This window comes from Nannobrachium achirus, assembly GCF_963921795.1.
Source record: "Nannobrachium achirus genome assembly, chromosome: 4".
Classification (NCBI taxonomy): Eukaryota; Metazoa; Chordata; class Actinopteri; order Myctophiformes; family Myctophidae; genus Nannobrachium; species Nannobrachium achirus.
Genome location: NC_137813.1, coordinates 23,973,785 through 23,986,232, shown reverse-complemented (window position 1 = coordinate 23,986,232; position 12,448 = coordinate 23,973,785). Strand labels below are relative to the sequence as shown.

The 12,448-nt window shown below is 41.7% G+C and overlaps 1 protein-coding gene across 1 annotated transcript; it reads left to right on the top strand.

Annotated features, from left to right (window-relative positions):
- Window positions 1-7,691: 7,691 nt before the first annotated feature.
- On the top strand, window positions 7,692-9,000 carry LOC308282773 (serotonin N-acetyltransferase-like; the record flags this gene model as incomplete). Its single annotated transcript, XM_080723162.1, has 3 exons — window positions 7,692-7,818; window positions 8,281-8,435; window positions 8,629-9,000. The coding sequence occupies 3 exons, from the start codon at window positions 7,692-7,694 to the stop codon at window positions 8,998-9,000; spliced, it is 654 nt and encodes a 217-aa protein (XP_080579288.1).
- Between the last annotated feature and the right edge of the window lie 3,448 nt (window positions 9,001-12,448).

Below are 12,448 nucleotides of genomic sequence, written 5' to 3'. Positions count from 1 at the left end.
TGGGGAGTTTGATTCCAAATTCAGGAGAAATTCAGGAGAAATGACAATTCAGATGCACCGCAGGAGATGGTGTCAAAATCCGGGAGAGTCCTTGTGACTCAGGAGGGTTGGTAACCCTGTGTGAGAGATGGTGTAGTTGTATAAAGAGCTGACTCTCAGTGCGGAGGTCCCATGTTCAAATCTCAGTCCTCCTGTATTGCTGTATTACATTTTCAACATTAAAATACAAAAGAACATGTCAAAATATCTGTATTGGCATATGGTTTAGCGGCCTGGTGATTGAACTCTCAGTTCAAAGGATCCATGTTCTAATCCGAGTCCTACTAGGAATAAAGTTAATACCTCTGATGAGAGATGGTCTACTCTAGTGGTCTAAAGATCAACCTCTCAGTGCTGAGGTTCCAGGTTCAAATCTCAGTCCTCCTGCGTTGCTGTATTACTTGGACCTTTTTCAAGGCTAAAATACAAAAGAATTACTCAAAAGCACCAGGAGTTGAGTTATCTATGTTGAGAGATGGTGTAGTGATCTAAAGATTAGACTCTCAGTGCAGAGTTTCCGTGTTCAAAACTCACTCCTCCTATTAGTGTGGTATGCTATGTCCAAAATACAGCTCCTGTAGGATTTTTGTGCCAAAATTGATTTTTCTGCAGATTTTGGTTCTATAGGGTCCAAACTATCAGAAAATGACGGGGGTCAAATTTTCCGACCCCTCCCTCATTTCATGGGGGCGGGTCACTTCAGTTTTGGCCCTATTCAGCTATGCATTCCCAATTTCCCATAAGAATTTTTTGCAAAAATTGTTTTGTTTGCTGTTTTGGCTTCCATAGGGAACAAACTATCAGAAAATAACGGGGTTGAAATTTTCAGACCCCGCCCTCAATTCCTGGGGGCGGGTCACAGTTTTGGCCCTATTCAGCTATGCATTCCAATTTCCAATAGGATTTTTTTTTTGCTAAAATTGTTTTGTTTGCTGTTTAGGCTTCTATGGGGACCAAACTATCAGAAAATGACAGGGTTCAAATTTTCATACCCCTCCCCCATTTCCTGAGGCGGGGAGGGGGGTTTCAGTTTTGGCCCTATTCGGCTCTATATTCCCATAGATTTTTTTTTCTTCTTTTCTGTTTTGGCTTCTTTAGGGACCAAACTGTCAGAAAATGAGGGGGTTCACATTTTGCATTCAATGGAAGATGCCAGGGCAGAGCCCCTGTAGGAAGATCTTCCATGTGTCCCATAGCATGATCTGACGGAGGACGATTATTCTATCAAAGTTCTTATTGTTGATGCCATGGGTTTGCTTCAGAACATGAAAAAGACAAAAAGCTGTCAGATCTTCAGGATGCATTCAACAAACGCATCATAACGATGATGGCTGGCTATGTTGAGGGTCAAGTTGTCTTTGATAGGTAATATTAGGTATATGGATCAGTCGAAAAACACAAAGTCTTCATCCAGAGATGAAGCTCACTATGTCCATCAAGGAACTCCTGACTGTGTGATCAACCAAGGAGAAGTTGAAATGTGTTAGGCCAGGGACTGCTTGAGTATTTCTCAAGGGACAGTTCTTTCAAGCTCGTTGTCATATATGATACCTTCATTAAGGGACATGATTTTGAGGAGGTGCACACATCGAAGAGGCTGCTGACACCGATGTCCAATTGCCCTGAGCCCTGAGCTTCCACCAATTGAAGAGAATTGGTGGAATTCAGAGAGTGGAGGGTATGTTCCAGTCAGGTGTCTTCTGTCTTGCCCTCCCTGCTCCAAAGGCAATACTTGAGCTCATCACATGTGATGTGGGTGCAAAGCAGGTTGCAAGGGACAGTCAGTCTCTGCAAGTGCATGAGACTTTGCCAACAGTATAAAGGCCCATTCTCACTGGGCCAGATTAACAGATAAATAAATATCTTTCTCCATTCAAGTGGATGGTAAGACACAGCTAAAAAATATCTGTGACAGATATTTTCTTTTATCTGTATCTTACCATCCACTTGATAACAGTGATCATTAATAGATCCTGTATTTGACTAGAATAATAACAGGTCAGAAGTATAAATGCTACCCCATCCTCCTCACTTGAACTGTTCCTACCTAAACTATTGAATATCCTCAGAATATACTGTGAAGTTGTGTATAAAGTACTGTAAAGTACTCCCCCCAGGATATGAGGGAGGGGTCTGAAAATTGGAACCCTGTCATTTTGTGATAGTTTGGTCCCTATAGAAGCCAAAACGGCAAAGAAATCAATTTTAGCAAAACACTCCTATGGGAATACATAGGTGAATAGGGCCAAAACTGAAGTGACCCCCCCCCCCCCCCCCTAGGAAATGAGGGAGGGGTCTGAAAATGTCTACCCCGTCATTTTCTGATAGTTTGGTCCCTATAGAAGCCAAAACAACAAAAGATAAAATATGTTTTAGCAAAACAATTCTATGGGAGATTGGGAAAACATAGCCGAATAGGGCCAAAACTGAAGTGACCCGCCCCAAGGAAATGAGGGAGGGGTCTGAAAATTTGACCCCCATTATTTTCTGATAGTTTGGTCCCTATAGAAACCAAAACAGCAAACAAATCATTTTTTTGCAGAAAACTCCTCTGGGAAATTGGGAAAACATAGCTGAATAGGGCCAAAACTGAAGTGACCCTCCTCCAGGAAATGAGGGAGGGGTCTGAAAATGTAACCCCCATCATTTTCTGATAGTTTGGTCCCTATAGAAGCCAAAACAGCAAAAGAAATCTATTTGGCAAAAGAATCCTTTGGGAAATTGGGAAAACAAGGCCGAATAGGGCCAAAACTGAAGTGACCCGCCCCCAAGGAAATGAGGGAGGGGTCCGAAAATTTTACCCCCGTAATTTTCTGATAGTTTGGTCCCTATAGAAGCCAAAACAGCAAAAAAAAGCCATTTGGGCAAAAAAATCCTATGGGAAATTGGGAAAACAAGGCCGAAAAGGGCCAAAACTGAAGTGACCCGCCCCCAGGAAATGAGGGAGGGGTCTGAAAATTTGACCCCCGTCATTTTCTGATAGTTTGGTCCCTATAGAAGCCAAAACAGCAAAAAAATCAATTTTGGCAAAAAATTCCTACAGGAATACATAGCATACCGCACTATATGTTACTGTTTTACTTTAACATTTCTTTCAAGGTTAAAATGTAAAAGAGTTAGTCAAAAGCACTGTAAAATGCGTCTAGTGGTCTAAAGATCAACCCTCATTTTCAAATCCGAGTTCTCGTACCGATCATTGTTGTTACTTTTCAAGGTTAAAATACAAAAGAAGTATTCAAAAGCACCAGATAAAGTTTGCTGTGGGAGATGGTGAAGTGGTTAAAACATCAGACTCCAAATGCAGAGGTCACATGTTCAAATCCATTCCTGTAGTGCTTTGACCTTTTCAAGGCTAGTATAGAAGAGAACAACTCAAAAGCACCAGGAGATACCTGTTGAGGGCCCAAAGGTGCCTTGGCTCAATGGTATGGTCGCTTGATCGGTTGTCCCTGCTTCAGGCAGGTTTCAGATAGGTTCAAGTCCCATGCCCAAGGTACACGGAGGACCATCGTGGAGGGGTGTCCCTCCCCCTGTTTCCTGAAAGCTGAAGGTGGGGGGTTATATCTGAAAGAACTCTGTCCAACAAACATTTTACAGAAAAAAAATCCTTCACACATTCCTTGAGACCACTTGAAGAATTTGAGACAATTTTAGCCTTAAAAAGGTCAATGTACTCCAGAGATAGACTGTAGGTTGAGTGGGATTTGAACATGGAACCTCTTAACTGAGACTCTGAGAGTTAGACCATTAGGCCATCACTCACTGTATATGTAATCTGGTTTTTGAGTACTTATGTTGTATTTTAACCTTGAAAAGATCCAAGTAATAGAGCAGCATGTTGTATTTTAACCTTGAAAAGATCCAAGTAATAGAGCAGCAGTTAGTAGGGTGACTGGGTTTTGAACACAGAACCTCTGCACCTTAAGTCTGATCTCTAGACAGCTACACCATCTCCAACCTAAAAAATATCAGGTAATTTTGACTAATTATTTTGTACTTTACCCATGAAAATGTCAAAGTAAAACAGCAATGTAGGAGGATTGAAATTTGTACATGGAACATCAGCAATGAGAGTCTGATCTTTAGACCACTACTCCATCTCTCACTAACTTTTGAGAGCTCTTGAGTTATTCTTTTGTATTTGAACCTTGAAAAGGTCCAAGTAAAAGAGCAGTGACCTACAGGAGAACTAGGATTTGAACATGGCTACTCTGAGCTGAGAGACCAATCATCAGTCCACTAGACCATATGCAGGGTTGGCAACATTGGAATGTCAGAACTAATAAGATTTCTATTTCTATTTTTTAAGGGGGTAGGGGGGAGATTCCCTAAATGGGGTCTGAGGGTCCTCCCCCAAGAACTCAATCTTAACATATATTTTCCTGTGTTTTCTTGAATTGAATTGAATTTTACACTAATGATTCGCCACGCAACTCCTTGCAACAAAACTGTTCTAAGGTCAACCGCACCACCGGCCCGTCGGCATATTGAGCGGACCCCCTCAAGGGTTATCACCTGGTGATTTTGTATTTTAGCCTTGAAAATGTCAAAACACTTCTGTATTGTACTATAGGAGGACTGGGACTTGAGCACAGACTCTGCAATGAGAGTCTGATCTTCAGACCACTACACTACCTCCAATTTTCAGTATTTCACTTCCACTGCATTACATCTCAAAAGCAATTATTTTACTTGCAGATCAGAATGCTTATAAACTGATAGCTTTGTTGTGGGGCAGGGCACAGGACAAGGGTGCGTGTGTGTGACAACACAAGTAATTCACCTGTTCAGTCACCTTTGTTCCCTTCAACAGGTATCCCCTGGTGATTTTGAGTTGTGATTTTGAGTTGTTCTCTTGTATTTTAGCCTTAAAAATGTCAAAGCACTTCTGCATTGAACTGTACTGCATTGGAGGACTGGGATTTGAACACAGACCTCTGCACTAAGAGTCTGATCGTCAGACCACTACACTATCTCCACTGCACTACATCTTGCAGGCAAATATTTTATTTTGCACTGCAGATCAGAATGCTTATAAACAGGGTTGTTAAGTAACGGATTACATGTAACGGGATTACGTAATCAGATTACAAAAAACAGGTAACTTGTAAAGTCTCAGGTTACATTTTAAAATGTGTAATCTGGATTACAGTAACGGATCTGAATGATGGGGGTTACATGCTGGAATACATTCTCCCCTTGCCCTCATCAATTTTACAAATAAGTTACAACGCCAAGCAATAAAATAATCAAGTCGAATCAGCGTAAAGTACTGCCACTTCGCTTAGGTAAAATTCTGTTGTCCTTTTCCTAATTTCATTGGCTCAATATTCTTGTCTAGTTATCAATGGTAAAACTTGTTTTATTTAATTAAAGCGAGTTTTGCTAAACAGTAATCCAAAAGTAACTGAAAGTAACTAGTAGTTACTTTTTAAATTGTGATAATCAGATTACGTTACTGACTACATTATCTTTGCAAGTAACTTGTAACTGTAGGGGATTCCTTTTTAAAAGTAACCCTAACAATCCTGCTTATAAACTGATAGCTTTGGTGTGGGGCAGGGCACAGGACAAGGGTGCATGCGTGTGTGACAACACAAGTAATTCACCTGTTCAGTCAGTAATCAGAGGCACTAATGGCCCTAATAGATTCGGGTTAATGGTAGGGTTTGGTAAATTGCCTTTCAAACATGCTCATTCTTTCATTCACCCACTCAGTGACGTGAAAAAAGCAATCAAATGCAAATAGGCTATGAATCATATCCACAAGTACTCATGTGTTATACTGCATTCAATATGTACAAAAATATTGGTGTCAAAATGTAGGCTACTGCCTTAAAAGTACCAAAAGTAGAAGGTATAGGTCTACTCGTTATGCAGAATGTCCTATTTGAAGTTCAAATGTATAAGCTACAAGCTCACAATGCCTCAAAAAGGTTTGAAGTGTATGTTTTGTAATAGCCTAAATCTACAAAGGCCTAACTATAACTAAAGTTTTCATATTAATTAAGTGGAGTATTTGCTGGAGTACAAGTATTGGAAATTGGAAATACCCAAGTAAAGTACAAAATAGCTCAAAATTCTACTAGGCCTACAAGACTTGAGTTGAGTAGGCCTATTAGTGACTTTACACCACTGGCTAGGGGCGTCACAAGGGGAGGGGGAAAGTGGGACTGAGTTACTAGGGGTCTAGGGCCCAAGGTGGAGGGGCCTTAATTATTTTATACTTTAACAATTGAAAAATAGCAGATATACAACGAGCTTTAAAGGAGTAGTTCATCCCCAAAATGACTTTTTTTCTATTGATTAGTCACGCCATGGAGACTAGAGTTCAATAATATTTTTAGTTTTTTGTCGCATTCCTATACAAAAATGTGATAATATTATTGAACTCTAGTCTCCATGGCATGAGTAATCAATAGAAAAAAAGTCGTTTTGGGGTGAACTACTCCTTTAACGCCGCCGCTCCGGGCGGCGCGGCGGCGGCGCCGATGATTGCCGATGAATGCCGAAAAGGTGACGCCAATTACAGAACAGCAGCTGCGTTTGTTTTAGGCTTCCAACTGACTCAGTTTCACACTTTATAAACATCGGGTTTACGACATAAGAAAAGTAAAGACATCTTTAAAAATGACTCATTTTAAGAGTCATTTTTAATTATTATTAGTAGGCCCTATTATGTAATATTAAAGACAGACGAACGAAGTGAACATCCATAAGACGTCAATCAATCATACGAGCTGAGCCTGACTGCGTTGCAACCTGCAGAACCGGGATGTTGTTTCGACGTCTCAAATGCGTCAGGAACCGGGATGGTGTTTCGTCTTCTTGCACCACAGAAACGGCGAAACACCGTCCATGACCTGACGCATTTGAGACGTCGAAACAACATCCCGGTTCTGCAGGTTGCAATACAAAATACAGTGTACACACACACACACACACACACACACACACACACACACACACACACACACACACACACACACACACACACACACACACACACACACACACACTACACACAGTGGTGTATTTTTAGGATGTTGTAGATCTGCTATTTTTTAAAAGTCTGAAAATGTGTGCAAATCCTCTATAGGCCTATGTATTTTTTAAGCAAACATTCGTTACTCAGATTTTGTCCCTGGAACTAAATATTTTGAGATGGGTGTCCGTGGCCAAATACATATCATTTGGGGGTCCTGACCTTAACATGAAAAAGTTTGAGCACCACTGACAAAAGAAATCACTACTTTTCAAAAATAGTAAATCTACAAGCTCGCAGCGCGGCACTCGGTGCCGTGCTGTGAGCTTTTATATCTGCTATTTTTCAATAGAAGCACAAAATAATGCGTAATAATGCGTTCCCAGTCTAAATGGGTTAAACCCCCTCCTCCCCCTATGAAGAACATTCATGGGGGCCCGCAGTGAATCCTTGTACCCGGGGGCCCCAGAATTTGGTGCGACACCCCTGCCACTGGCAGCTGTCATATAAATAGCGCGTCTCAACACAGCGTCTGTCTCTCCTGACAGGACTTTCCGAGACCGTGAGAACAGAAGTGCGCTTCGTGCGGATGGTCGTGCTGGGTGGAAGAGGCGCTCAATAGCCTTTAGGACAGCAACGTAAAGCATTTCATTATCGCCTCGGCAGAATGTCCGCCGTCGGCGCAGAGCCTTTCAACTCGCCCGGCATGCAGAGGAGACACACGCTGCCGGCAAGCGAAGTTCGACCGCTCAACACGCAAGATGCAACAAGCGTCTTTGAGATCGAGAGGGAGGGTACGTTGTTGTTGTTGTTGTTGTTGTTGTTGTTGTTGTTGTTGTTGTTGTCTTCATATAGCAGCCTACTTAAATAATAGCCCACACATAAGTTTCAAGTGTAATTTGTACGTTTTGAAGAGTACAAATGTGCTTTGCATCACTGAATGGCCATGCGTAATATGCGTAAACATGTCCCCATTCCCACAATTTGCGCACTCCGACAGTGGTGTCAGTTCAGAAAAAGCTAAGGTATGGCAACATGACTGGTGTCAGACACCAGCCATGTTGCCATACCTTAGCAACAGGCAGGCACGATGAAAAGTACATTTTATTATTTCCCCCTGTAGCCAAGGTATGGCAGCTCCCATAGCTTGCCATACCCAATTGACGCCTCTGCACTCCGAATTGTTTGAAATGCCAGACATTATTTACACAGGGACATTCCACCCATGTCTTCCTCTCTCTCTCTCACTTCCCCAGCATTTATTTCCGTGACAGGAGACTGTCCACTTCACTTGGATGAAGTGCGCCATTTTTTGACCTTGTGTCCAGAGCTGTCCATGGGTTGGTTTGAGGAAGGGAGACTTGTGGCCTTCATCATTGGCTCTTTGTGGGACCAGGACAGGCTCACAACAGTAAGACTTTTTTTTTAAAATGTATGACTTATTTAAAGTCTTCAACATGGCTTTTGATTGTATCAAGAACCCGCAATTAAAAGTAGAGCATGTTGTATTTATTTGCAAAGCACATTTCTAATGTCACTTATGAATTATAAGCACTTTGTTTGAATTGTATTGAAAATCTGACATGATCAAACTCTGCCTCCAGGAGGCTTTGACACTTCACAAGTCCCACGGCTCCACAGTCCACATCCACGTCCTTGCAGTCCATCGCACCTTCAGGCAACAAGGCAAAGGCCCCATTCTGATGTGGCGTTACCTTCAGTATCTTCGCTGCCTGCCAAACGTGCGCCGAGCCATGCTGATGTGCGAGGACTTCCTCGTTCCTTTCTACCGAAAGTCAGGCTTTAAGGTGTTGGGGCGCAGCTCCATCACGGTGGCCAACCTCGTCTTCACAGAAATGTGGTACCCCATTAGCGGCCACGCCTACATGCGCCGCAACAGTGAAGCCATCCGATTCCCTCAGCATCCCTTAACTTTGGGAGTAAAGAAAAGAGGCAAATCAGATGATATATTATGATGGAGATACCACCATGCACAAAGCCCTATGAAGTCTACAAGAAACTAAAGTGGATGTTTTGAACACATTATGCACCACTCTGAGATCATTTGAGTCATTGTATTGAAAAGTTCTATTCTGCTTTTTAATTATTTATTTATTTATTTATTGTCAATGCCTGTCAGAGTGGCAGGTAGTCATATTATTTTTTGCTATCTTAATTATGAGGGCAAGCACCACATGCTGAAATTTCTCGTTTGATTGTATTGCACATGACACTGTAGCCTACTTGGTGCACAGAAGAAATCAAAGTTAGATTAGCTTTTGTTAGACTCTGGTAGCTGTGTTGGTCTCTTTCCCTGACTTGTGAACACACTAAAGGGTATTATGTCTCACAGTAACAGACAGTTAGGTCCTGTTTATGCTTTGTGTTATGACGGTGTAGCGTGCCAAAGATAGCTAATCCACAAACCTGTAGATTGAGAGCTGCTATTTTCGGTGTGCGACACAGTTGTATGACGGAGCATAAATTGGGCATTATAGGAGTATAGTGAATATTGCGGGCCATAAGCCGCCCAGTGCTGAACACCTCCCCATGCCTCCCATCAAGAAGGACTGACGTCAGTGATGACTGTAGCCAGGAGCGTCACAAGGGGGGGGTGCCGCGCTGCAAGCTTGTAGATCTTCTAGTTTTGAAAAGTCGTGAAAATGTGTGCAAATCTTTGAATAGATAGAACTAAATATTTTGAGATTTGGTCCGTGGAAAAATGCATATCATTTTGGGGGTCCTTCACATGAAGCAGCGCGGCGCCGCGCTGTGAGCTTGTAGATCTGCTATATCTGCTATTTTTTCAATAGTTAAAGCACAAAATAATGCGTTCCCAGTCTAAATGGGTTAAACCCCCTCCCCCTATGAAGAACATTCATCCTTGTACCCAGGGCCCAGGATTTGGTGCGACACCCCTGACTGGAGCTGCATTAGCAGCTCAACAGACACTGCATGGGGGCATTAACTACTGCAAACGTCTCAAGACTTAGGAGAGGATTCACAGGTGGTTATCCATGATCCACTAACCTCACCTACATATACCTGGTCAATGTAGACTGTAGGGGAGGGGAGGGCTGATTTGTGAGTTGCAGAAACACATGTTGTTGTTTTTTACTTATGTATATTGAAATTGATTTTATATCCTGAGTTTATTTCCGTAAATGTCCATTTGAAAAGCCTTAATACAAACAAGAATTAGACAATAGACATCTTTGACATAGGCCTTACTACCGCTCCAATAGACACAAAAGGCTATTTTCACAGATTAGTTATTACCAGTGTTGCCAGATTTTGCAAAAGAACACCAATATTGCGATGCGTATGTGTAGACCTATTATTTTCCCAGAAAAGTGAAATTATTAATATTTTTTAAAACCTTTTTAAACCACAAATCTGATACGGGGGTCCCTGGCACAAAATGTTTGTAGACGTGGGGTCCGTGAACATTTTTGAGAACCACTGGTTTAAACAACATCTTGGAAACAAGCCCAAGGTCGCTTATAATAAACAGACTTGGCAACATTACCCATTTTATCCTTGTAGCCCTGTCACTCTCTGTCAACTGTTATTTTACCACCTCAGGAATACACCTGTTATTTCGCAAATGTGGAAAAACATTCGACAATGTAGTAGATTTGAAAATGTAGGCCAATGCCTTTTTGAGCGGTGGTCACACCGTCTCCATAGCGTGGCCGTGTGTGTATCCGTGTGTGTGTGTCTGTCTGTCTGTATGTAGCCTGTGGTGTATGTAGCCTGCTATACCTTTTCTGACCACACATGTTAAGGGAGGGGCGCTGTTGAACAGGCCAGGCCAGGCACACTCTCACTCACATTCACACACACAAATACACACATACATACACACACACACACACACACACACACACGCACGCACGCACGCACGCACACACACACACACACACACACACACACGCAGCCTCCACCGCTCAGTTCACACAAGTGTGATTTTTTTTTACTGACTCACCTGCACAAACAAAGCCTTACCCTAGAGCTAAACTAAAGTAAGAGACATGGTAATGAAGGGAAAGCCTTCTTGAATGAGGACTAATCCACTTACGTACACTAACATGCCAGCAACAGCAGCTGCCCCGGAAGGGAAAATCTGTGTTGTGGGGGGGTCTACTATATTGATATGCAAAAGCAAAATATTGTATTGTTTTACAATGCAGATAATCACTATCGAATGGTTTTGCAATGCAAATAATCGATTGTATGGAAACTAAGTATTTTGCCTTGTATTAAGCAATTTTTACTAATTCCATTCCATATAGCTATTCTTGGTCTATCAATAAATGTCTATCGATACATTTTCTCTGTGTTCATGTCAAGGTGGAGGTTTGTCCTGTGTTGAAATATGTCCATGTATTTGCTAGAGAATCATTTACTTATTTATATCCATAATAATAGATTTTCCCTTAAAAAACTGCACTATTGACACGTTTCACACATATTTAAATTCTTTGGAATCGTTTTGGAATCCATCACCCACTGTGGCAAGTGGGAAAAAAAGTGTGTATATGCTATACAATGTCCACTGATTCCATTTTTATTGAACGCACTTAGCTTTTTGTTGGATATTATAAAGCATTATTATAATCAGTCAAAGGCTGGGTTAGGGTCACACACCTCAACCCCCTCTTGCTGTAAGTGCTAGTTTGTGTGGTATTGAAATGATTACAGGTTAGATATATGCTGTTATCCTAAATCACAGAAATAAAGACAGGGGGGAGAGAAAAAAAGAGACAGAAAAGCCCATAGTAAACAGAGCAAATGTTAATTGCGTTTTTGCTTTTTACAGAAATAATCACACTGCAACACAAAGGGGACCTGCAATTACTATTGGTGCAAATGCGTCACACACGCACGCACGCACACACACACACACACACACACACACACACACACACACACACACACACACACACACACACACACACACAGACCCTTGGCTCCTATAGGTACCACACCATAAAAATATCAATCATAATTCCATTCTCATCAAGAATAATCCATAGTAGGCCTCCTGCTGATGTCCAACAGCGTAGTATTAGGGGGCCCAACCTATGGGTCTTTTAAGCCGTGACATCATTTTGTAGGCAGAGGAGAACTCTGCCCCCAGAGCATTTTCTGTCCCTCGCTATTTCAACAGATCCGAGACAAAAATAACGACTAAAGTATAATTCTAACACTGTCCTTTCAACAACAAAGAGAAGAAAAATGTGTAAATAGTAAAAATAGTAAAAAGATTCACGTAAACTGGGGGCAGAAATTCTTCTCTGCCTACAAAATGATGTCATACTTAACAGCCCCATACCTGCTTCAGTCCCCCCCCAAAAGACAGATTTTATCTGTCAAAAAAGCATTATGTAGCAAAACCTGTCGTTCAGTTTTGTTACTGAT